Genomic DNA, 25215 nt, shown 5'->3' with positions numbered 1-25215 from the left:
TGGATCAGGTCAGATGAGACTCCGCTGTTTTTGGAGGGAAAGACAGAACTTTATCTTTTACATTTATATAACTAACCAGCCTTCAGCTTGTTAAAAGGTACGGGGGACATGAAAATAAAATGGGATTTTATTAGCCATGCAAGTACACTGTAAAAAATAAATGTTTTTTATTCTAATTTAGTGGAATTTGCCTTTAATTTGGGCAGTTAGATAAGATCCTCTGTCAATGGAATGAGAACACTGGAAAAAATAGATCTAAATAAGTCATTTTTTCTTAAAATAAGTGCATTTTTTTAAATTGAGGATTTAAGTGAGACACTTTGCCAATGAAACAAGACCGTTTACTTTTAAAATAAGAAAAAAACTATTTTAAGGACATATTTCAAGTGCATATTATCTTATTACCTTATTTTAATAGTAAAGAATCCTCATTCCATTGGCAATTCATCTTATTTACCTACTCAAATTGAGGGTTAATGCACTTAATTTAAGACGTTTTGACTTACTTCCTGATCGTTTTTTGCAGTGCACAGGGCAAACAAATATAATAAAGTCCATTTCTCCTCATATAAGTGTATTTTCCTTTGTTTTCTGCCGGTAATAAAACTATCTGTGATTGAAAGGAAGATTTACATGTAAGAACACTGGAAAAAATAGAAATCTAGATAAGTGATTTTTTCTTAAAATAAGTGCATTTGTTCTTGGATTGAGGAGGTAAAAGAGACATTTTGCCAATGGAACAAGATAATTTACATTTAAAATAAGAAAACACAATTGCTTTGTCTTATTTCAAGTGCATGTTATCTAATTATCTTATTTTAAGAGTAAAAATACTCATTCCATTGGCAAACTATCTCATTTACCTACTCAAATTTAGGTTAAATGCACTTAATTTAGGAAATTTTAACTTATTTCTAGATGTTTTTCCAGTGAACAACAAAACAAAACAGCTTCATCATCTTATTTCAAGAGAATATCTAAATTTCTTATGTTGAGGAAAATACATGTATTTTCAGATTTTTTTAAACATATTTTTAGATGATTGTTGTAGTGTATATTTGTTTATATAACTAGAGATTTAATCTTATTAAATATTAATTAGTAGAAATTGAATTCAATCTGTAGATTGTGCTCAAAACAAGGGAAAATATGCTTAGATTAAGTAAAAATGGGCTTAGTTATATCACTTTCTTTGCAGTGCAGGCATGAGCCACTGGTTTAATGGTATCAGGGTATTTATGTGAATATTTCAAACACAATAAATGTTATGAAATATTTTCTTTAAACAGAAAGTAAGACACAAGCAAGGAGGGATGACAGTAGGTATTTAGCAATGCTGCATTTCTCTATGCGCCTGAGAAACCTCCTGTCCTTCCAGTCTTTGTTTCCTCTGATGAAAAAGATTTAGAACACAAAAACAATAGAAACTTTTTTAAACCTTCATATCGGTAGTCGACCTCAGTTGGTGCAATTTACCAGCCAGCCAGGCTTAATTGGTGAGCCATTTTGTTTTGGAGCAATCAATGTACAGGTGGTGGGGGGGTTGAGTTTTCCCTTGCTGAATGAGCAGCCTGCTGCTTCTAGGAAGGACGCTAATGAGGGCAGTGAGACTGAACCAAAACAAAACAGAGAGGTCGTCTGGCTGGGGAGAGACCTGATTCAGTCGTTTCTGAAAGAGGGATTCTTTCCTCTGGGACAGAAACTAGTTTAAACAAACTTATAAACCTCTTTTAAAACAGCTTTAGTCTGAGAAATCATCAGTTTGGTGACGACTTGTTCCTGACAGATCAGGGTTTAAAACATTGATGAGAATAGTTGCTCATACTTCAGATACATTATCAGTTTTACATTTCTGCTTATCTCACCTGTTTTTAGAAGGTCTAAAAACCGCTTTCTCTGGTTGTTCCTGTTCATATTTGTTGGTATCTGTGGTAAAGATGTGCAAAAAGCCAGAAAACAAAATCATCTTTATTTCTAGTAGCATAACACTTGAACTGAGGTTTTTAATATTTTTATTTATCTTGTTTAAATTAAAGTTTTTAGGAATTTCTAATTAGTAATTTACGTTTCTCTCTTTCCCTGGGACGAACATATGAGGTGGCCTTTTTTTTTAGCCTTGAAGCTTTAGGAGAACCCATATTTATCTTGCAAACTTGGATCGTGAGCAGGGTTGTAAAAGAGGTGAAAGAATCCCTCACAGTTCGAAAACAGCCGCAATAGAGGCATATGGCTCTAAAACATCCATTAGGTGAGGAAAAACCTTAAACGTAAACATGGCCGTCACTAAACTCCAGTTCCTTCCAAAGGAAAACGTCTTCTGTCAGATGAACCTCAGCTTTTCAACATAAAATACGGTCATTGATTCATTATTTGCATGAATGCAGGATAAATATGCAGAAAAGCATCACATGCTGATTAATAGGTACGGTAGGGGAGCTGTGATGCTGAGTGTTTCCTCGCCATCCTCAGAACCCAGTAACCTTATCAGAGTTCATGGCAACATAAACTCCAGGTATTAAAAGAGAATAAAAGGAGCATTGAGGATGGATCATCTATACAGAGCGGTACTAAACATTTCAGCCTGGAAACCTTTGAAAAGAACAGTGCAACAGACTGGTGGCCCAATAGAAACACATAGGAAAGGTTTCTAATCTGTATTTATAAAAAAATTACTTCAGTAAAGTAATTATTGTTATTTTTACATAAAGTTATTACTTAAAAACTATGATTAATTATTTAATTCATTGTTTTAAATGTATTTTCAATTATATAATCATTTTATGGTATATCTAGTATTTAATTTATGTATTAAATAAGTATGTAAAATAAAAAATATGTCTGCTTATTTCATGAGGCATTAATATTTATGCATTTCATAATATATTTTGTCCCTCCATTCACCGTGACAATCCACTTTTGACCAGATGTTTTTGTCTCATGGTCCTTCTGTGGGTCTCGACCCCCCGTTTCTGATCTAGGAGGACAACCTCTGTGTGTCCCAACCCTAATAAACAGGACAAAGGAAGTCTTACATACAGAAAGGCTATTAAAATAGTAGGTTCCTGCTAAAATACAAATACTTTAATTAAACCTTAATAAGAAGAAAATCTGTGTAAAATTAAAGCATGAATTTATTTTGAGGCTTTTCACACGTCTCTAGCAGCAGTAACCACCAACAATCTCTGTGATTCTTTTTAAATCATGTCCTTATTGAGCTCCCCTACCTGAAAACTGCTTAATGCTGACATTGTTATCCTCTCCATTACGACCTTTTAGTTTTAAACCATCTCACTGATGACGTTCAGCCAATAGAAGTGATGCATTCTCGCTGCCTGGATAATTAACAGAAACTTTACATCCATCAAAACATCCTCCTGGCCTTAACAGCACACTCTTTCCTTTCACATGAGGTGAAAATAATTTTCCACTAGTGCAAAACAACATCTCTTAAAGCGATAAGAAAACATAAAATTACAAAAATATATTTAAATACATAAAAAAAATCAAATGGCACTGTTAATAAATAACTGTAAAACAAACAATGACTAATGTCACAATATTCTGAGCACTAAGGCTGGTTTGTTTCTGAGCTCAGTTTCAGGCTGCAGTCATCACTCACTGCTCCTCCTCGGGAATCTGCTCTGCCCTTTGCCTCCATCTAGTGGTCAAAAATATCCACTACATCTCTGACACAAAATGCCCTGAAACTATAAAAAAAATCCATTAAACATAAAGTGCATGAAGATAAAGTAATTTAAGATGAAAACTTGTAACTAAAACAGGCACAGATTCGTCCTTCTGCCCTCCATCCAGTAAACCTCCAGGTTATAATAAGATAGCTACGATACACAGCAGCATAAAGGACATGACACTAGGGTCTGAGACGGACAGGAAGTGACACCCGCTGCTGTCTGCTTACTATTCAGCACGCAGATGGTACACAGCAGAGATACTGCAGCTGTTCCTCCTGAGCCACATGATCGATCTCCACCTGTTTGAATGGATTTATGCATTTTGACACATGGCAGGGTGGCGATTAGTAGCATCGTCTCATGGCGAGTGAAGTGCCACCTGTCCCATTTGCATTACTTCCCGTTTCATCGCTGCACTTCTCATGAGATCAAACGTCTAGTTTATATTACTTTCTCTGAGGATCGGGCGAATAAGGCAAAGAGGGACTGCCCCTGGGACAGTCCACATGATGCGGAGGGGGACAAACGGTACACGGTAAGTTCTAATATGAGGTTGCATCCTCTGCATATAAACACCCGGTCTGTAGGGAGTTTTTAACATGCTGGGTTTTCCACATGTGAAACCACACAGCTGCCTATTCCAGTTTCTGCCGGTCAAAGCGGTCGAAGCTCAAACCTCCAGGTCTGGCATCGTCTCTTCTTTAAGCTGAATGTCATTTTCGGAGCCGGTCCCAACGTCCGAGTCAAAAAGCGAGTGGTCCGACTCGGGGGAGGGAGTGTGTGTGTTTCTGGCTGACTGGCTGCTGCTGTCGCTGTCTTCCAAAGTGTCAGTCCTGGAGAACAGGCCAAAGTCCAGCAGGCCGGCGGGGCTGCTACTGCCGCTGCTCTCGCTGTCTCCGTCGTAATAAAGATCCTCCACATCCACAAACCACTCGGGCCAGAACTTTCTTCGCATCCGTTCGCAGAACATGGCCAGGTTGATCAGCTCTCCTGAAGAGAAACCAGCAGAGCATCGTGTCAAGGATTATTGCACATGAGCAGTGTGTAAACATAAAACAATAAAAACCTGCAGATTCACTATTCACGTCTTTGTGAAAGTATTCCTACCCCTTAAACCTTTCTCGTTTTTATCACATTACAGTTCACATTTTGTATTTTATTTTGTTTCTTATGTAATAAAATAAGAAAATGTTGCATAATTATAAACCTGACAGAAAATTTAATAAATGTTTTTAAATAAAAATCGAAAAAGTATGACGTCAATTTTTCTTTTACGCCTGATTTCCCCTGATGTTCTTAAATAAAAACCTGGGACCAAATAGTCTATAAGTAGCTACAAAATCATTACAAAATTTAAATGGAGCCCAATCAAGTTTATTTAGTGATTAATTCAGCTGTTCTGTTTCTGACTTCAAAGGTTTGTTAGAGAGCAAGGAACAGCTTTCTGAGATTCTCACAGGGAAACGTTTAAGTCTTCATGATATGCAGACAAAAACCATTGGTATCCCTCGTTTAATTATCGATAAACCCACGATGGTCACAGAAATAACTGGAATCTGACTAAAGTTAAGAATAATGACGGTTTAATGTTTACATGTTTCATGATCTGAAATAGAGCTGTGCAAATTTGTAAATGTTCTTCAATCCCTATTCACAGACCGTTACTGCATGTCACTCCCACTTATCTCATCATCCGTTTCCTATCTAGCAACTAGACTAAAATAAAGGCCAAAAGAGCCAAAGAAAATAAAACTTAAAAATAAGAAAGGAAAAATATTATAAAGTTAAGATGCTGAACATTGAATTTGATTTGTAAACCCTTCTAAGTAACATTTATCATTTTCTAATAACTTCACAGTTGACTGAAAAGAATCCCCAAAAGGCCTCCTGAAAAGAAGCTGACCTTTAATGAGTTGCTCTGGCCAGGTCCCAGGTAGCGTCCACATAGCTTGAGCTAGATGGCCAAACACTGTGGCATCTAGTGTTGACATCTTGGAGCCCATGAAGTATTTATTATCTCCTACAAGAGAAACAACAGCTACATTATACAGTGATGACAGCAGGAACTCAACTGCTCCTTTAACTGCTCCTTGTTTATCCTAATGATGCGTTTGTTTCTTTCCAGCCTTCGATAACTTGTCGACTGCTTTTGATCTTCTCAGGAATAGCGAATGTTTTGAATTATTGTTCTTTGTTGAAAATGAACAACATTAGATTTAAAATAAAGGAATATCTTCCATCTGTATAAAGTTGACAACATGTTAGGTTCTGTTCTGATGACTTTCTATTATAACCAACAGGAAAACATTTGTTAAATAATAAAATAAAAAATAAATTCATAATTGTTTTATTTACTCACAATTGCACCCATAATAGTTTAGGATTGTGTTTTTTGAAGAAAAAGCTAATTAACACTATTATATAAGCTGTGCGCTGACTGTTTTATGTTGTATAGAAGTGACAGCATGATTGAGCCTGGATGCCTGTTCCTACCCAGCAGAGTGGCCAGCGTTCTCATGTCCTTCTCCATTAGCATGTAGACCTCCTCTTTGGTGAAGCGGCCGATGCCGTGGCCATACATCTCTCTGCGCACCATGCCGCCGTTCAGGTGGCTAAGCAGCCACTTCAGGGTGTCACTCAGAGGACCGTCCATTGCCAGGAGCTTCTGCGTTTCTTCTACGTTGTCCACCCACTGGCAGTACGCTATGGTCCTGAGGGAACAGGCAGAGTCACCAGAAGTAAAAACAGCTTTGGCTCAACTTTCATTTTATTACAGGATTCTAAATGTCAGGTAATTCAATTGCAGGGATATTTTACTTTAAAAATATGCTTCCTTTATCTATTTTAATAGAAAAAAATCAGCTGTTTAAAGGGAAATAAGGCATTTAGCGCAGCATACTCTGCTAGGAAATGTTAGAACCTCTATTAAAAAAAAAACTTGGTCCCATTCTTTCATTTTCCCCTTTTTTCTCAGATATACTACTTTTGAAAATTATTCCTGAAGTATTTTTTCTGTGCATTAATGTTCAAAGAAACTCTGTATCCACACAGCAAAACCTTAAAGGAATAGTACACCCAAAACATGATTAGCCTTCATTTTCTACTCACCCCCATGCTGAACAACACTCTGGAGTACTTTTTTGATATCTCAAATGCATCTGGAGATCTGGGAGGCTTCTTGCTGTCTGCTGACATTCAAATAATGGAGGTCTATGGCGCCCGAGGCAGAAGGGTCCATAAAAGTCCACAAAAAACGTGTCAATATTCCTCCATACTGCTCGTCCAATGTATTCCAAGTGTCCTGAGTGGGTAGCATCCAGAATTTACTCGAAACAAAGTCATTTAGAATGTTTTTACAGCATAAACAGTAGTGTATAGGATTTCCTAAAAGCGCGCGCCTGCGAGTTCACGAGCCTACGGAAGCCGGCAGACCAAACCAGATGAAAGTGCGCATTCAGCGTCTGCTCTGCCGATAATGCAAGCGTAGAAGAAGAAATGTGCTGTTTACCTGTGCAAAGAAAGAAACAACGAAAGAAAAATGCCTGAGGACTTCAGTGTTGAGGAAGAGCATGAGTTCTTTGCCGAGCTGAATGCGCACTTTCGTCTGGTTTGGTCTGCCGCGGTTTCCGTAGCGTCGTGAACTCGCAGGCGCGCGCTTTCAGGAAATCCTATACACTACTGTTTATGCTCTAAAAACATTCTAAATGACTTCGTTTCGAGTAAATTATGGACGCTACCCACTCAGGACACTTGAAATACATTGGACGAGCAGTATGGAGGAATATTGACACGTTTTTTGTGGACTTTTATGGACCTTTCTGCCTCGGGCGCCATAGACCTCCATTATTTGAATCTCAGCAGACAGCAAGAAGCCTCCCAGATCTCCAGATGCATTTGAGATATCAAAAAAGTACTCCAGAGTGTTGTTCAGCATGGGGGTGAGTAGAAAATGAAGGCTAATCATGTTTTGGGTGTACTGTTCCTTTAAGTCTATTTTGCCTTCATTTGAGCACATAAGACGATTCCAATTGAATAAGATAAAATAAGAGAAAACAAAAACTACTCCTTATCCTTTCTGACATACCCCGAACAACATTAATTCACAATTTATCTTGATTAAATCCAAGAGCGTTTGCTTCTCGTTACTGGATTTCCTTATTTATTTGTATCTAGATGAAATCCAAGGGCACCAAAACAGATTTAAATGTTTCGCATTTTTCAATTGAAGATTTCATAAGAGTTTATTTTTCTAAACCACATCAATTACACAAAAATACAAACTGCATCTATTAGCAGTGAGCAGCTTTGACTATGGATGAAAATATTCCTTTTTGGTTTGTAGTATCTAATATTAAAGCTGAAACGTTGTTGCCTCCCATTTTTAGAAAGGTTTTGCATAAATTGAGAGTGTTCTCTTATTATAAAAGAATTATAAAAAAGTGAATCCCCTCAACAGTCACCCCAGCTGGGATACGCACTTACGCTTCCTGTATGCCGGATGGGTGACTTACCAGTTGAGCTACTTACTTGTCTATCAAACACATAAAATTGTGAAAAATAAAATTTTTATGAAAATTACGGTTAAAGCTACAGTGTGTAATTTTCAGCAACATCTAGCGTCTAGAATGCAGACCGCAGCAACATGAACATCTCCCCCCCACCGCTTCTCCCCCCCAACAGTACGGCGAGCGTTACGGGACAAAATGTCTTCCATGACGTCCGCATCACCTACCTTCTCAAGTGATGAGGTTTGTTTACATAGATAATTTTAATACTGCCATCTATTGTTCAGTACCGTCTCAGTTCATCTCTCTCAACTTGCCGTAGTTACTTTCGAGTGTAATGGGCGATCTCGCAATCGCTAGTTTGTTGGCTCTGCGCTGCCGTAGCGCAAAGATGTCTGCCTCCATGGCTGCGAGACCCGCTCCTATGTAATTATAAATAACTAATTCTAAGACAACGCAAATATTAAGGTTAAGAGGCTGAGCTCGTAGATGATGATAAATAACATAGTTATGTATAATATATTACATTTCTGACTGTATATCCCTGTAATTATTACACACTGTAGCTTTAAATAATGACATCTAAATTTGAAAAAAATAATTTATTTAAGGGCTGCTCGGTGGCGCAGTAGGTAGCACTGCTACCGGCCCTTATTTCTGCGTGGAGTTTGCATGTTCTCCCTGTGCATGCGTGGGATCTCTCAGGGTACTCCAGCTTCCTCCCACAGTCCCAAAAACATGACTTAGGTTAACTAGCTTCTCTAAATTATCCTTAGGTGTGAGTGTATTCATGGATGTTTGTCCTGTTTGTCTCTCTGTTGCCCTGCGATGGACTGGCGACCTTTCAAGGGTGGACCCCGCCTCTCGCCCGTAGACAGCAGTGGATAGACACCAGCACCCCTCACGACCCCAGCAGGAATAAAGCATGACGGAAAATATGGATGGATGGTTTATTTAAAATGTTGAGAATTAGTTCACATGAATTACTTTGGTAGTAAATTAATTTTGTTTTTATTAAAATCTTTAAGTGAAGTAATTATAATATTAATACATAAGAATAATAATACAATTTATCTGTATTTTTAGGGGTTGACCAGTCTGTTGTACTCTTATTTCTGATGTAATTATTTAGACTAATAGAGAAAAATATACAAATATATTTTATGATAAATATTCCAGCTCTGTGAGAAACTGAAATCAGCACCAGTGGATCAAAACATAACAGAAATTTAGGAATCAGGATAAAAAATAAGCCTCTGATCGGTTCATCTCCAAGCAGAACTTAGAAGTCTATTAAAACATGTCATTTCCTGATGAGCTTCATCCTCTCAGTCATCGTTTAGTAGCTGTAAACTCCAAGAGGATGGAAAAGGTCCTAATGTCTCGCAGCACTCCTTTGATATAATTAGTTTGACTGGTTGCTCGAGGGAAATGAAATCAAAGACTCTGGGCAATATCATCTCTGACTGAACACTAATACTTGACAGACTATCCGAGATCTAAAAGACAGCCTACGCTTTGCTCAAAACAAAAACAACTCGGAGGCCTGGTGCCGGAAAGGAAATTAGATCTCTTCTCCTTTGGGCCAAAAGGAGAACAGACAGAGGTATTGGATTACAGCTTAAACTAATGGAGAATACTTAAAGGTTCAATACGAGATGGAGCTGAACATTTGCAGTTAGCACCTAAATGACTACGTTCTCATGTTAAGCTAAAAGGCAACAACAGACTGTAAAATATGGATATATTCTATAAAATATAAGCAGGTATAATACTGTATTTAGGAGGAAGTTTCAAGCTCCAGCCATTTAAATCGCAACAATGATTCTTGCGCATATCTAATTGCGTAAAGAGCAACAAGCTGTCATGGTGTCCTTTATAAATAATTCAGCACACGGATGTAGATGTGGGTCTAAATATGGCAGGTGGCTGTAGTAGCAGAGAGATCAGGATGTGGTTTACACAGCCGAGCTCAGCTACTTCTATGAATCCCCCTGCCAAACATCAGGCAAACAGTCGAGCCAGCAGCTGAATGTGGGTTAAAATAAAAGTCTCCCGTCATGCTGGGTTCTGATGTTATCAAATAGATGGAAGTGAAACAGCTCGGGTTAAATCAGTGCATGTGAAGGGGATGATGGAGCACTTAGGTAATGGAAAAAACTCGGCATGTTTTTTTTGTTTGTGTCGGAGGAGGCAAAGAAAACCCAAAAGCATAGAAATAGAGGCAGCAACTCTGATGTAACTCAACACTAGGGGTGAGTATTGGAATGGGTGATGCGATACGTGTCACTATACTTGGATCTGATCGATATTATGATGATATTGCAATATCACTACATATTGCAATATTTTTCCCAGCAATTAAAATTGAATGTATAGATAAAAAAATCAAGTGCTCCATATGTTTATATGTTCATCAGAAGATCTTAATCATTTAGCTATTTTGGTATCCATGCTGTTTGGGGTTTGAGTTAGTCCAAGGTTACACTGTTACTGCCTCAACTACAGCGTAGCACAGCAAAAGGGCTCCACAGCGCTATCTACCAGAGTGGCAGTTTAGAGGTAGCCCATTTCCCCTCATTTTTTTAGGAAAAATTGTTGTACTTTTATTCAAAATCGATACTAGGAACTGAAAGATCAAGATATATTGCCAAATCAATTTTTTCCCACACCTCTATTTAAAGTCATAGGGAAACGGCTGTTCCAACCGTAGCATTTCCGAATTCTCCTGAGTGGTGCCCGATTTTACACGATGAATAAAGTGAATGTGATTGGTCGTTTATCAAGGGGGCGGGATTGTTGTGGCAGAGGGTTCGCAAGCAACTTTGGTTGTGGCCGGTTTGTCAGAAGCATCTTGCTAACCAGTTAGCACCTTAGTGCTAGGAGGTTCCCAATGGGAAATTCCATTGGGACCAAGTAGCACTAAATTGGTGACTTAGAAACGACACTGTCAAGGAACGCTATGGACAGAGGAAACAAGAGGAGGAGAGTTTAGTGTCAGAGGTCGTGGATGAGTCTCCTCTGTCATCCATTTTTTATTTAGAGGAGGAAAGCGGGACGAAGATGTTGTGAAGAGGACGCCAGGGCGGCAGAAGCTTGGTTTATTGTAGAAGGCTTACAGTCGTATATGTTTAAGCACTCATGCTACGTTCACACCTAAAGCAGCAAGAGCAGCAAAAATGCGCATGCTACTTATACTAAACTTGTATAAGTTTAGTTCTAATGCGCTGCTTCAGCTGCGCTGAGGTTAAGTGGGTCTGATGCGCGCTGGGTGGAGCTACACTATCCTGTCTTTCACTAGCAGCTTTATTTGCTGTGATCAGTGGGAATAAAGTAGTTTTAATATGTTTTTAAGTGAGAAAGTCCACCTAAAAAATGTATCTGTGCAGTCACAGACGTCTATCCCCGTGAACACTGGGACGTAACTCAATGGTAAAGTAAATGATCCTTATTTCTTATTTCAACCGTTGCGTATATTAGCTGCGACATATGAATCAAGATGCTATGACCGAAAAAATGTGATTGACAGATGACCGTTGATATATGATTGGCTGAATTTAGGTGTTCACGCTGACGTATAACTAACTGGCCTGCAGAAGATAATGAAAAAAAAAAGATTCTTTTTTTTTATAGAAATTTTCTAAATTTTGGGACAATATTGTCTGATAAATAGTACATTTATATACATGTTTAAGCCAGAAGTTTTGACATTTAAATATTATTTCCCTAGGACTTTAACACAACCAGAGGAGCACATCAGCAAAGCCCTCAGGAAACCAGCACTCCAACGGTCTTATCAGCACGCCAAGAAGAAACAATATGCCATTAAAAATAAACTCACTTAGTACCAAACTGTCATAAATACAATCTTTTATAATCTGACCACCAATCTAATAATTTCTCTACACTTAATTCCAATTTCAGTAAATGTGTCTCTGTTTTCTCTAGAGTTCATATAGCAGGTTGTTTGATTGAAAAGCTTATGTTACAGAGTTGGAAAATAAATGTTAAATAGATGACATTCCTCCTGCTGCTCAAAAAATCTCAAACTTGATTAGAAAATGGACCAATTTAAAGCATTATTCATTTCATTATGTGAGGTTGTTGACCCCCCCATCCTCACCAGTAGAGGTGCTCCTCCACCATTTTGGTTACAGCTCTGGAAACAGCTATTTCCTGCGGGGTGAGGTTCTTGTTCAGGTTGACCCCCAGCTTCTCCTCCAGGAAATCCACAATGAACTCTGAGCCTGACACCTGCTGGTGGTTGTATTCGATCCAAGGCATCTTCCCCTGCGGCGACAGCTTTCCATCAAAGTAGTTCTGCAGGTGATAAGGAGACATGATTAGTTATGATTACACAGGTAGACTAAATAAACCTTGACCATTAACTGATCGGACGCTGAGAGTTTCCAGCCACATATGAGCTAAAGTCCGAGCTTTAGAAGTGTTACTTTAAAGCTACAGTGTGTAATTTTTAGCGACATCTAACATCCAGACTGCAGACCGCAGCAACATGAACATCTCCCCCCCACCGCTTCTCCCCCCCCAACAGTACGGCGAGCGTTACGGGACAAAATGTCTTCCACGACGTCCGCATCACCTACCTTCTCAAGTGATGAGGTTTGTTTACATAGATAATTTTACAGATAGTATTTCATTAGTCTGTGTGTTCAGCAACGTCTCAGTTCATCTCTCTCAACTTGCCGTAGTTACTTTCGAGTGTAATGGGCGATCTCGCAATCGCTAGTTTGTTGGCTCTGCGCTGCCGTAGCGCAAAGATGTCTGCCTCCATGGCTGCGAGACCCGCTCCTATGTAATTATAAATAACGAATTCTAAGGCAACGCAAATATTAAGGTTAAGAGGCTGAGCTCGTAGATGATGATAAATAACATAGTTATGTATAATATATTACATTTCTAACTGTATATCCCTGTAATTAATACACACTGTAGCTTTAAATCTAATTAACAAGATATAGAAAAAGTGCCAATACACCAACAGTCCTTTCTCATTGGTGAACAGACTTTACTTTACACTCGTTCTGTAGAAAATCTTTAGAAAATCACCACATCAGAGCGAAAGAAAGCAAATGTGAGCCTGAGGCCGACAGTGGAAACTAGGGATGGAACGGTTTATGAAAACCGTCCGAACCGCTCGGTTCGACTGTCTCGGTTTGATTCGCGTGTGTTTTGTTCGGTTCATGCGCTGCTCCTTTTTCTCATAGGCGAAGCGTTTACACTCCAGAGCAGAAGGTGGCGGTACTGCGACCAAAGCCAACCACCAGTAGTAAACAAGAAGAAGAAGAAGCGAAGCAGCTTAGCCGGGTGTAGCAGAAAAAAATCAGTTGTTGTGGAGAATTGTGTGGGTATGGCGAGTGGGAAAGAACAGGGGTTGGAAGACGCGCCAGCAGCACTTTATAGGTCTGCTGTATGGGAGCGCTTTGCATTTAGAGTGACCTACGATGACGGCGGAAAGAAAGTTGTGGATAAAAGTACTACAGTGTGCAAGCATTGTGCAACACGTGTTGTACTATACAAGACATAATAGATTTTCCTAACAATAAACATATACCAAACCGAACCGAAAGCCGTGACTATGAAACCGTGAACCAAACCAAACATGGATTTTGTGTACTGTTCCACCCCTAGTGGAAACAGATTCAGTCTGAAAACCTTCACTGAACCCATGTCCAACCAGGGGGGGATTTACCATTAGGCAATACTAGGCAGTTGCTTAGGGCCCCAAGTTCCTGGGGGCTCCATAAAACTGTGTTTACATGTATGGTTAATACAACTATTCCTTATTTGTGCGTATTAATTATGTTTTTGATTAAAATCCTTTGGCCAAAATGCCATCAGAACACTTATAATATTAAGTGTGCTTGGAAAAAATCTTTCATTCCTTTTGAGACAGCATGAAAAGTCAGCTGAGTACAAAACATAGAGAGGAAAACAAGAAAAGGGACAAGAAGAGAGGGACAAAACCTAGAACGAACAATGAATGTCTATTCTAATTACATTTCTCTATCTGTAGAATGGGTCTTTTTTATGTGTTGTCTTCTCAATTCAGAGGGCCCGCTGCCTGTCTTTGCCTAGGGCCCGACATTTCCTAAATCCGCCCCTGTGTCCAGCAAAAGAATTCCCACCCTTTAAATATTTACACAATATTCCATATTACAACCAGGAATGTTGTCTGTTTTTTGTTTTATTTAGAAAACGCCTGAAGGGAAAGAAAAACCAAACATTGTTTTACTTGTATTTTTTTTTTTGGGAAAAACAATAAAAAAGGATAAAATGCACTGATAGCGTAGAGATTTGGAATGTTGCATCCTTTCAGCGTCGCTCTCTGGTACCTGGTAAGGCAGGTCTAACATGCGCAGGTACGTCTCTATCTTGAGGCAGAACGGGGAGAGGCTGGGGATGCCGTTCTTTGGTCTGGAGAACTGATGTAGGATGATGGCATCTTTAGAGTCCAACTGCTGCTCCTTCCTGCACAGACCAAGGGAGAGAGAGAAAATAAATAAAATCTTCTCTGTACTGTTTACACAATATTTTATCTAATCCTAAACAAAATTTTATTTCATGTTAGATTTTTTTTAATCTCCAAAATATCAAACCAAAGTATTAAAAAATAAAGCTTGTTGTCTTCATTTTAGCTGCAAATTAAAACTATAATAAAGACGTATTCTGATATAATGGGAAACAGAGGCACCAGTATCCATTCCTGAATTGTAAAGCATTATGATGTTTAACACTTTAACAGCTAATTTAATCACTGAAGTCGTTCTCCGTTTTAAGGCCAATTAGCTCAGTGTTTTTTAAGGAAAGTCTCAGAGGCTTTAAACAATCAAAATAACCAAAGGCTGATCTTCCACTGTAGGCCAATTATCAATTCATCAACCAGAGCAGGGATTTTCCTTCAGCTTGAACAAACATAACATAAGGAAAAAACTCTAGTTTTGTCTTTTTTTTATGGAAGAAGAAAACATCATGAGGGGGAAAGAAAATAAATCAGATTGTACCCTATTTTTCTACTCCCAACACTTGATTCATGTAAGTAACTGAATCAATCAGGTAAATTATTTCATAGTCTGGATGAAAACCCATCGGCTTCAGAGGAGAACTCTGCTGTTAATCCTGTCTAGATAGTCTGCTGTTAAATATGTTTAGATGGGGATTTAATGTGTCATTTTAATCTATGTGTTTATAAGCCGATTTAAATGATCGACGTTCTTTTTTATGTTGAGCAAAAAATTTTTGTGGTGGAACAAAATCCAAGAGATTTTTCTATTATTTTATAATTAAATAAAGTCATTATGTCATGAGAATAATTTCATAACTCTTGGTTAATAAACTAAAGTTGTCACATTATGAAAATAGCTAAATGTTTGGTCTGTGAGAATAAGGGGTATTAACAAAGAATAAAGTGCAATAGTGGTAATGATATGAAAAAAAAGTGACTTTAAACAGAGAACAAAATGGTAATATGAGAATAAAGTCTTAATATTGCTAAAATAAAGTAGTTTTAAAATTCTAATAGTCTTAATATTTCAAGAAAAAGAATCGTACTATTATAAGAATAGTAAAAATAAAGAGATATTTTATATGAACTCTGTGTTTTCTGCTAAAAAGCTAGAATCAGGCTGAAAGAGGGTTTTCATTAATCCACAGCAGTCAGTTTACTCCAAAGTGAAAAACTGATCTAATTGCCTTTCTTCAAGATTGAGAGAATTGAAGAAAATAAGTTAGGCAGAATGCTGTTGGGCTCCCCAGAATAAAAAGTAAATCATTTCAAGCTTTGTTGGGATTTTTGCAGAGGAAATTAATTTTGCCACAGACTCTGAGGGCTGCATGGGAGGAGGAGCTGGGCTTACAGATTGGGAGTGAGGTCTGGGAGGATTGTCTTGGGAGGATCCGATCATGCCCTATTAATGTAAAGCACCAGTTAATTCCGTTCAAGGTGTTTCACAGGCTCCACTATTCAAAAATAAAATTGCACAGAATATTCCCATCAATATCTCCAAAATATGATAGATGTAAATCTGCTGATGGCTCCTTGACTCATCTGTTCTGGTCATGCCCCAGGCTCTTTCAATATTGGTGTGACATTTTCAAATGGTTCTCTGAAGTGTAGAAAAATACCTTGATTCCGGACCCCCAAATTGCATTGTTTGGATACTCTCCCTCCCTTAGGAACTGCAGCAGTTCCATACAAACGACTGTGGTTTATGGAATGGTAATAGCTAAGAAAGTAATATTAAGGTTGTGGAAAACTGACAAGGTTCCTTGGTTTAAAATGTGGATAAGCGATTTTACTGATATTCTTTATTTGGAAAAACTGCGGTATGATGTTAAGGGCTACACTAATAAGTTCTGTAGTATTTGGCAGCCAGTTCTGGCTGCTCAGTTTCTTGGTATGCCACCCGTGCCTTCATGGATATGTAGTACTATTCTAAAGTGTAAATGGTAATCAGTGCAGTGTAACCGTTACTTAGATCATTTGTCTGGCTTGTTTCTATTTTTCATTCTTTTTTTTTCTTACTCTCTCTCTTCCTGTCTTTCTCTCCTCTCTTTCCCTCTGTTATTGAATTTTTTTTTGTATTACTACTATTGTTGTATTGGTAAGAGTATTTTTTTTCTTGAACCCTAATTTTTTAATATATATGTATGCTTTATACTCGGGTGTGTGATTTTTGTATTTTTCACTTTGAAAACTTAATAAACATATATAAAAAAAAAAAAAAAAAAAAAGGATTGGGAAAATTATTTCTTCTGGTGCAAAAAAAAATAAAAAATAGAACAATATAAAACCCCTTTTTTGAAGTACATAGCTACCAAAATGTTTATATATTTTTTACAATCTTTGTATAATTACTGCTCTAAGTGGGTTGATGGCACAGTGGTTAGCGCACACGAACCATGTATGGAGGCCGTTGTCCTCAACGCGGCCGACCCGGGTTTGAATCCGGCCTGAGGTCCTTTACTGCATGTCTCTCTCTCTCATACCCTTTTTCTTGTCAGCCTTCTGTCCATAAAAGACGAGCCACTAGAGCCGTAACAAATGATTAATTGATTACTAAATTAGTAGTTTCAGCCCGACCCTTTTCCATTGCTACTCTAAAGGCTGGGGCTTCTGAAAGTTGCGGTAGCATTTTCACAACCCTTTAAATTAAGTTTTACGTAACTTTAGACCCTTAACAGACCTTGTACTATGTGGGCTTTTAAGAGATGAGTTGCTTAGAGCCAAACTGCTTAATTCCTCCATCAGCAGTTGTATCTAATGAGGGTGAGTGTACAGGTGCCTGGTTCTGCTGGAGGTTTCTTCCTGTTAAAAGGGAGTTTTTCCTCTCTACTGTCGCTACAAACATGCTTAGTGTGAGGGATTGCCTTCAAGTCAATGAGTCGATGCAATCAACAGGTTTTCCTTAGATAGAAAACTTTGAATCAATTTGACTGGATGATCTGATTGAACTGTAAAGTGCCTTGAGATGACATGTGTTGTGAGTTGGCGCTATAGAAATAAACTGAATTGAATTAAATGTTGTTTATATCTTACTAGCCATGAAATGTGTTTAGAAATGTTATTAAGTGAGAAAGTACACCCCAACACTTCATCTGTGTGGTCAACCTATTTTTTATTTGGTATTGAAGCGGTTGGATTACCAGGTTCAGGCGGAGTGGGCCGCCAACTCAGTCGGAATATGGAGCGTGATCTCAGGCGAACCGCAGCCGCGATGTCGTCCAGTCGGACAGTTATCACCCATTAATTAAACAGTCATTTAAAGATTTTTAGAAGGAAAGTACATGAAAAACATTCATCTGTGAAATCAGTTGATCGAGATTATGATGGTAGTTTTTAAATATATTTTAGATCCTCCTGGTAAACTAGTCTGGCTGCTAGTCTGGCTACGCTAACCTGACGGTAGAGAGAGACCCGTCAAACCAGCCAGGGGCTCAGAGATTTCCTGCTGCCTGTATTCGTCTGCAGTGACTGAAAGTGAATATAAACCGTTCATGAAGTATGTGATGAACATTGTGAGTCTCAGAATAGAAAATGTATGTTTGGCCAGAAGGTTTTCACATTTCAGGTCACAGTAGTTAATAATTCTAAACTGTTTTGCCACAGTTTAAAAAAATATATAGAATCATAGAATATGTGACTGAGCTCATTCACCTTTTATTGTAGAAACACAAAACATTCTATTCTTCTAAGCCATTCTAGGTAAACCTCGCGTGGTAGAGCGTAAACCTTATATATACATGTATTAATATACGTTATATTTAGATTTTTCAGGGCTCTATGCTGACAGGACTGCTAGATAGATCACGAGTTGGATACTGTGTGTATATTTATGGGGATTCTTCTTTCGTCCAATCCAATCTCCACAGCTTCTGCCTGATATAAATATTTGCTTATGTGGTCAAGGACTTTGATAAATTACATTCTGACTTGGGGTGTACATAATAATTGTTTTGTACAGATCCATCGACACGTCTGCAAGAGTATCGATTCATGTTTTTTCCCCCTCCAGTCTATTTTTATCAATTTGCTCCTGGACATAATTCTGACTCCCGTGCTCTGGAGGCGCTAAACTGATTTTGCCCTTGTACCTCGCTTCCTTTAGCCACTACCCTCTTTCCGCTTGCACACACACACTCGCATAAACAGTAGGCAAGACAGACATGGCGGAAGAAAAAGAAGGAGACTTACACCCCTTGCGGGTTTAAGTCATTTGTGTGGAAGTATTTCGGGTTCCGTAAGGATGGAAGAAAACTGATAAAGGATATGGTTATATGCACAGCTTGTGGTTGTGAAATTCGCTACTGTGACAACCCATCCAATTTACCTGCTCACCTGAGAAGACGCCATGGTGAACAAGGCAAAGAAAAACAGCCCTCTACATCGCCACTGAACATTTTTCCCTCTGAAGTTTTAACCCAGCTCTAAGAGGGCGAGGAATATATCCAAAGCAATCGCGTTCTTCTTATTTACAGACATACGTCCCTATTGCGTCGTGGAGAACAAAGGCTTCCGATACCTGCTCGACACTCTGGAGCCGAGATACAGGCCTATTTTTTGTTACCATTGCACTTTTGCACTAATTTTGTTGAGTATTATTATTCTATAGTTAATGTAGTATAGACATATTGTTGCTACTTAGTCAGCTATTATTTCATGCAAGGCCTTTCAGAATCTATAACACAGAGGTATTATTATTTTTCAGTGAATGAGGTTTATATAGGCCTAGGTAGAGTACAACTTTGCTTCTTCTGTTATTTGCTGTTGTTTCTCAAATAAAATACATAACGATATTACAGCTTTTATTGATTTATTTCAAATTTGAAACATTGTCTAGCCTGTAAGGTAAAAAAAAAAATTAACCAATTTATTGAATCAAATCGTGGTGTATTCTTGAGTATTGAAAATAAATCGTCGAGTCAAGAAAATGGTGCTGAATCGAATCGTCATGATGCATGATACACCCCTAATTCTGACTGAAAGCATTTTTGATTGTGCTTTAGATCTACGATTTACCTGTTTATTACAGTAAAATGTGTAAATTAGGTTTTAGAGGGTTTATTTTCATGAATCATGCAGTTAAGAAAGCAACTGCACTCACATGCAGGTTGATAAAAAAATTAAATATCAAATCAACTTCAGAGATTAATTTATAGCTGGTCAGCACTGGAAGAAAAGGAAAACCAGTTCCATGTTCTCATTACTGCCACTCAGTGGACTGAAGGTGTAGTGCAGTGTGTTTCAGGCTACGGTTTGTAGAGTAATTGGAAAATACGCTGCTTAATTACCTGGAATTTTTTATTAATTGGGGGATAAAAATCCTAGGGCTTCCAGTGGAAAAGGGGCTGATGGCTCCTAAAGTAATGGACAGGCCCCCTAGGGGAAGACCAGTGTAATTACATGAGGAACGTGGTAGAAGGAAACTGAATAAATTACTAAACATAAGAGGTTTTTTATCATTTTTATGACAAATTTACTGCAGTTGACTTTTCTTTTACTGCGGTAAAGGGTGGAGTGGGGTTAATGGTAATTCACTGGGTGCAAACAATTTCTAATAAACAAAAGGGAGACCCCATCAAGACAGTTTCTGGAAGCACAATGTTGTTTTCTTTAACTGCTAATCACAACTTAAAGGTTTCTCAGCTTCTGTTTTAATAGCTCTACCTGCTGTTTGTATCCTGTTTGTTTCCAGTGGACTTCATCTCAGTGCTAATGCACAAAAACTGTCACCCTAATTAGAGCTTCTCTTATTGCAATGGCTCATTAGAGCAACAAATGCTGAGTCCCATTCAGCCGACCTGCTGGTTCATGTGCAGACTGACCTCTTTAGTAATTGAGTTAAGTATCGGAGGTTTGTCTGCTGCTGTGTCCTGATGTCCCCTTGTTTATGAGTGTGAAACTCATGTGAGTTGCTTTCCTCTCTCTTTGAATTACTGCTTTATCTTTTTTTATTTGCTGGCAACCATGAAAACACAGTGTTCAGCATTTCTTTAGTCAGATTTTAGACCATCATTCACCTTTGATTATTTGTCCTTTTTAAGTACAGCTGGCTGTTCATAGTTTTGTCTTTATTAGGATAATATTTTCATGACAAGTAATTTTTTTTTTATACAATAATAGAACTTTATTAATCTCAACTTCACCTCTGCATTTAAACCATCCCCTTGCGGAGCAGTGGGCTGCTGTTGTGCAGCGCTCAGGGAGAAGTTTGGGGTTAAGGGTCTTGTTCAGGGACCCAGAGTGGCAGTTAGTGGGAGTGGGGCTTGAACTCAGAACCTCTGGATTCATTTTTTTTATTACTTTAGTTCAAACTAAATCAGAAATAACAGTTGCCATATATAGTTCTATCCTGTTTTCTAAGGCTCAGTCTTCTGTCTTCAGATTAATAAGAGGCTCATGTCTCATTGCTAATAGTAAATATACTCTTAAAATTACAGCAGGTACAATCAGCATCCTTTGCTTTATGTTTTCTCCATCAAAAAGATGTGCTGTCATCTCCCCAAATACTTATTTCCAACTTTCTCAGCAGACAGGAAGCCTCTTGCAGTGAGCAGATAATCCAGGTTGGTTTACTGTGGCCCCTGCTGCCAACAAACGCATCACATGGTGCAAACAGATGATTCCCAGGATGCAGAGCCAACAGCAGCAGCCTGCACGTGATTCAGCAACGGCTCCAAACACACAGGAAGAGAGGGGAGGGGTGAAAGCACCAACTATCAGGCCACTGTAACAGGATGTACTTACTGCCCTGCGCTAGGCTGCCCCAGATGTAATCCCTCTCCTGCCAGGCACGCATTACTGCCCTGACAATACGCCGCTGTTAGTGTACTGCAATGGCTGGGATCTGCAAATCAAGCCATGATGAGGGGCATGGGCGGTTCTAGACAGGGGCCAACGGGGGCCAGTGCCCCTGTAGCTCATGTCCAGGCCCCTTACTGAAGACATGATACTCAAAGAAATACTAATGATCATATTCGCTGGAACAGACATGGTTACTAACAGGTCCTTTGGATCTATTTCATTTTTTTTCTTTCAAAATACTGTTTTACTAATTATTTAGAAACAATACGCTAATAGCTTCAATGGTATTGAGATAGAATCCCAGTTTTTATCTGCTAAATGTTTTTTTCTAACCAAATTTAAGCCTGTTAATTTTTATCGTTAGCTGAATTAGACCACAGGATGGTTTTGCACTTAGACATGGTAGTAAAATAACCCACACTTGCACATAAATTGTGCTCAAAGTCTTTACTCACGTGTCACATCTAGTAAAGCGGTGTTTGTTGAGAGCAATATGTCAAAGGGGTTTGATGCTGATGATGATGATCCCCTCTGAGAGCTAAAGAGTCGCATACAAACTGTGCTGCCACCATTAAGTTTCCTGTCAACCTAGGGCTATGCTGCACCTGTCCACCTTAGGGTGGCTACTAATATCTTTGATCCAGACCGACAGGGTCATCAACTTATAACCTTTACAATTCCCTTTTGCACCGACAAGTCTCTTGGTTTTTTTGTGGTTTGAATGATGCTGTGACTAATGTGTTTGTCTGATTTCTAAAGAGCACCACCCTATGTTCTCAATCATTGCAGTCATTTTATTACGATCAGATTATAATTACCTGTTTGGATCTAAACTGCTGGGTAGGAAGAAATGGATCTCTTGAACATGTTGACAGTTTTATTGCATTTCAACCACAAACATCTATGTTTCCTAATGGAATTTAATGTACGGTAGTAGACCAACACAAATCAGGGCATAGATATGGAGGTTAAAATAATTTATTACAGCTGAATTGATCAGTTTTTCTTGAGTTATAATTCAGATTTGATAGAAAAGGGTAACTTTAACTTACTGTGCCCGAATATATTAGGAAAAATAACAAAAGTGCTTCTATAAGAAATTCATGAAAAACAATCAAAGAGTGAAAGAAACACATTTTGTTTGGTGAAACATAAACTTAGAGGCATTAATGCTGATACTGGCACCTGCATTTTTTAGTTTTTAAACCTAAGTATAACTGTTAACTAGGCTTATTAACTTTTTAACTTTTCAATTAGGTTTTTACCTTTTATTATTGACTTGTTAACCTTTTTAACTTAATTTCCAGTAGGTAATATATCATTCAAGGGCTCATCTAATTGGTCAAATGCCAAATTAAGATGTACCGCCATATAGCAGTATCTGTGCTGGATATAGATCTTGTGCTTCTAGATCTCCCTGAGGGACTCCATTTGTAAGGGGGTATGCAAGTGATCCAAAACACTAACTTGCCCTATAAAGGGTTAATATATTTGAACCACTTGCCCTGTTTTTTTTTTATATTTCATGCTTTACTGTGCCCCCTTGAAAACACGCTGGCCCCCTCCTGCATCTGGTCTAGGACTGCCACTGCTGAGGGGTCTCTTCTGTCCTTGTGTTTGTTTGTTTTTTCATAAGCAGCTGCAGCATCCATGCGCTGCAGGTTCTGTTTACACCGGCCTGTCAATAACAACAGACACTCTGTTTTCTCCTTATTGTTAGAATGAAACAGTAGCATCCAGCTCTATGTAATGTTTCCACTCTGCTCCATGAACCAGGGTGCAGGCTGTTTCCTCCTACCTAATGGCGAGCAGCTCACGCAGCAGGTAGGCTGCAGCGGCCAGCAGGGCCCCCCCGGTGATGTAGAGCGTCTTCTTCCACCAAGACTCCGAGACCAGAGCCGACATGATGCCTCCGTAGTCCTGCAGGGGAAAGGCGATGATATAGCCATACAAGGACTGCTGCTGCTCGGAGCCGCAGAGGCCGAGCGGCAGACTGTGGTTCCGGCCCAGTTCCACCACGCACGGCCGGGAGGAAGCGAAGCCAGCAGCCCAGTGCATCCTCCCAGCTTCGGTTACAGCCGCCCGGCTCCCTGCCAGCTGAGATCCCCGCTCGGCTTCATCCAAACCACCCGGTGGATTAGCTACGGCATGGCGGCGGGGCTCAGAGATGATTATCCATTAAACTGAGCGATAAAAACATAGCGGGGCCCTTCCTTCTGAGGAGGATGCTCGGCGTCCTGCTCCCCTCCCTCTGCGGCTTCTAGAAAGCGTTGGAAAACAAACTGGAAAAAAACAGCCGCGCTGCTTCCGGTTTGACCTTTCAAAATAAAGGTCTCATCAGAGGTTAGCTGAAGTTTTCCAAATTTCCCAATATTGATCTAAATAATGGGTTCCCAAACATTTCAACCTGTGACCCAAAATAACAATGCAACCGACCGGCGAGCCCCTATAAAAATACATATAATGATAACACTATACATTTATTTAAAAATATAAAAAGTGGTATTTTTGTTATTTTGTTTTAAAAGACAATTATTAGATTAATAGTCTTAAATGCATTTTTTTTGTATTTAGGTTGATATTGAATAATTCACTTTTACATTTTAATATTTAAATAAAGTATTATTAAAGAAATACATAAATGTGACATTACCTATTTGGGGATATTTACATGCATGTATTTCATGATACATTTTTGTCCCTCCAAGTTCCTCTGGGATCACATCACAATGATTGTGAGAACCATCTCACTTGGTGTGAGAACAGGTCTGTATATTTCCCTTAATTCAGTTAAATTCACTATCATCCTAAAGATGACTTTAGTCTGTCAAAGTTATTTATTATTGGGGGGGGGGGGGGGGGGGGTCAAAAGGTCAAAAGCAAAAAGTGGGTACTTAAAATAACCAAGAATATATTTTCAGTTGTTTCACGATTTTTTTTGTTAAGTATATAATTCTTCATGTATTAATTCATAGTTTTGAATACTTCAGCGTGAATAATTCTTATCTAACATTTAAAACAATAATAATAATAAACATAATAACAATAAATTGAAGGTGTATTAACAAATAGAAAACGTATGAAATGTTGTTTTACTTTGTAAAAGACAAGTGGCATCATTTCCGGTATGGAGGTGTCCGTCACCTTGACATAGCTTCCCCCATTGTCTAACTCCAGTGATGGGGTCACCCCGCCCTGCAGCGTCCCGGTGAAAACACCTCTAGCTTTCATAACAAGCTGAGCACTAATTCCCATAAATGGAAACCGACAAATAAACACCGTATTTACTTATTTTAAGTGTAAAAACGTTGTCGGACACGTGAGTTTTAACACATTTTAAAAACATAGTTAAAGAAAATGTTATAATCAAGTATCTACTCACTTTGGAACAACCTCGGAGGTGCAGGAGGACGGTCATGTTGATGACCGAACCCTCAGCAGCAGCAATTGGGAGTTTATGAACTAATCAGGGACCTTTAATCTTTACGCGCGTTTGTTTTATTCGCCACAGCTGGATCGCGTGGAGGTTACATGCATTGAAATTCAGTAAAAAAATAAAATGCTCTTCATACCTTTATAATTATAATAACATATTGTTTTTTATATAGATAGATAGATTATTTTGTTCTATAAGACGGTAACATTCTGTCCTTGGTCTCATTGGAACATTGTGAGAGGATGATTTATTCTCTGAGGG

At 38.6% G+C, this 25215-nt stretch overlaps 1 protein-coding gene across 1 annotated transcript; it reads right to left on the bottom strand.

The window, feature by feature from the left end:
- Positions 1–893: 893 nt before the first annotated feature.
- faxcb (failed axon connections homolog, metaxin like GST domain containing b) lies at positions 894–23789 on the bottom strand. The gene is made up of 6 exons (XM_038270246.1): positions 23317–23789; positions 14551–14686; positions 12321–12517; positions 6186–6403; positions 5596–5712; positions 894–4682 (listed from the first exon to the last, which is right to left on the bottom strand). Exons 1-6 carry the CDS (start codon positions 23574–23576, stop codon positions 4363–4365), a joined length of 1248 nt encoding a protein of 415 aa, XP_038126174.1. The 5' UTR covers positions 23577–23789; the 3' UTR covers positions 894–4362.
- Between the last annotated feature and the right edge of the window lie 1426 nt (positions 23790–25215).

This window comes from Cyprinodon tularosa, unplaced genomic scaffold, assembly GCF_016077235.1.
Source record: "Cyprinodon tularosa strain WSP-4 unplaced genomic scaffold, ASM1607723v1 ctg758, whole genome shotgun sequence".
NCBI lineage: Eukaryota > Metazoa > Chordata > Actinopteri > Cyprinodontiformes > Cyprinodontidae > Cyprinodon > Cyprinodon tularosa.
The sequence above is the reverse complement of the archived record's forward strand: the minus strand, read 5'-3'. Positions and strand labels throughout refer to the sequence as shown.

What these genes read in the sequence shown, in the direction of transcription:
- faxcb (XM_038270246.1), bottom strand. Translation starts at nt 23,576, where the DNA reads ATGCACTGGGCTGCTGGCTTCGCTTCCTCCCGGCCGTGCGTGGTGGAA. An exon ending in GTGGAGGAGCACCTCTACTG is followed by an intron (nt 6,404 to 12,320) that starts GTGAGGATGGGG and finishes CTGTTCCCTCAG; the next exon opens with GACCATAGCGTACTGCCAGT. An exon ending in GCCAGAGCAACTCATTAAAG is followed by an intron (nt 4,683 to 5,595) that starts GTCAGCTTCTTT and finishes GTTTCTCTTCAG; the next exon opens with GAGAGCTGATCAACCTGGCC.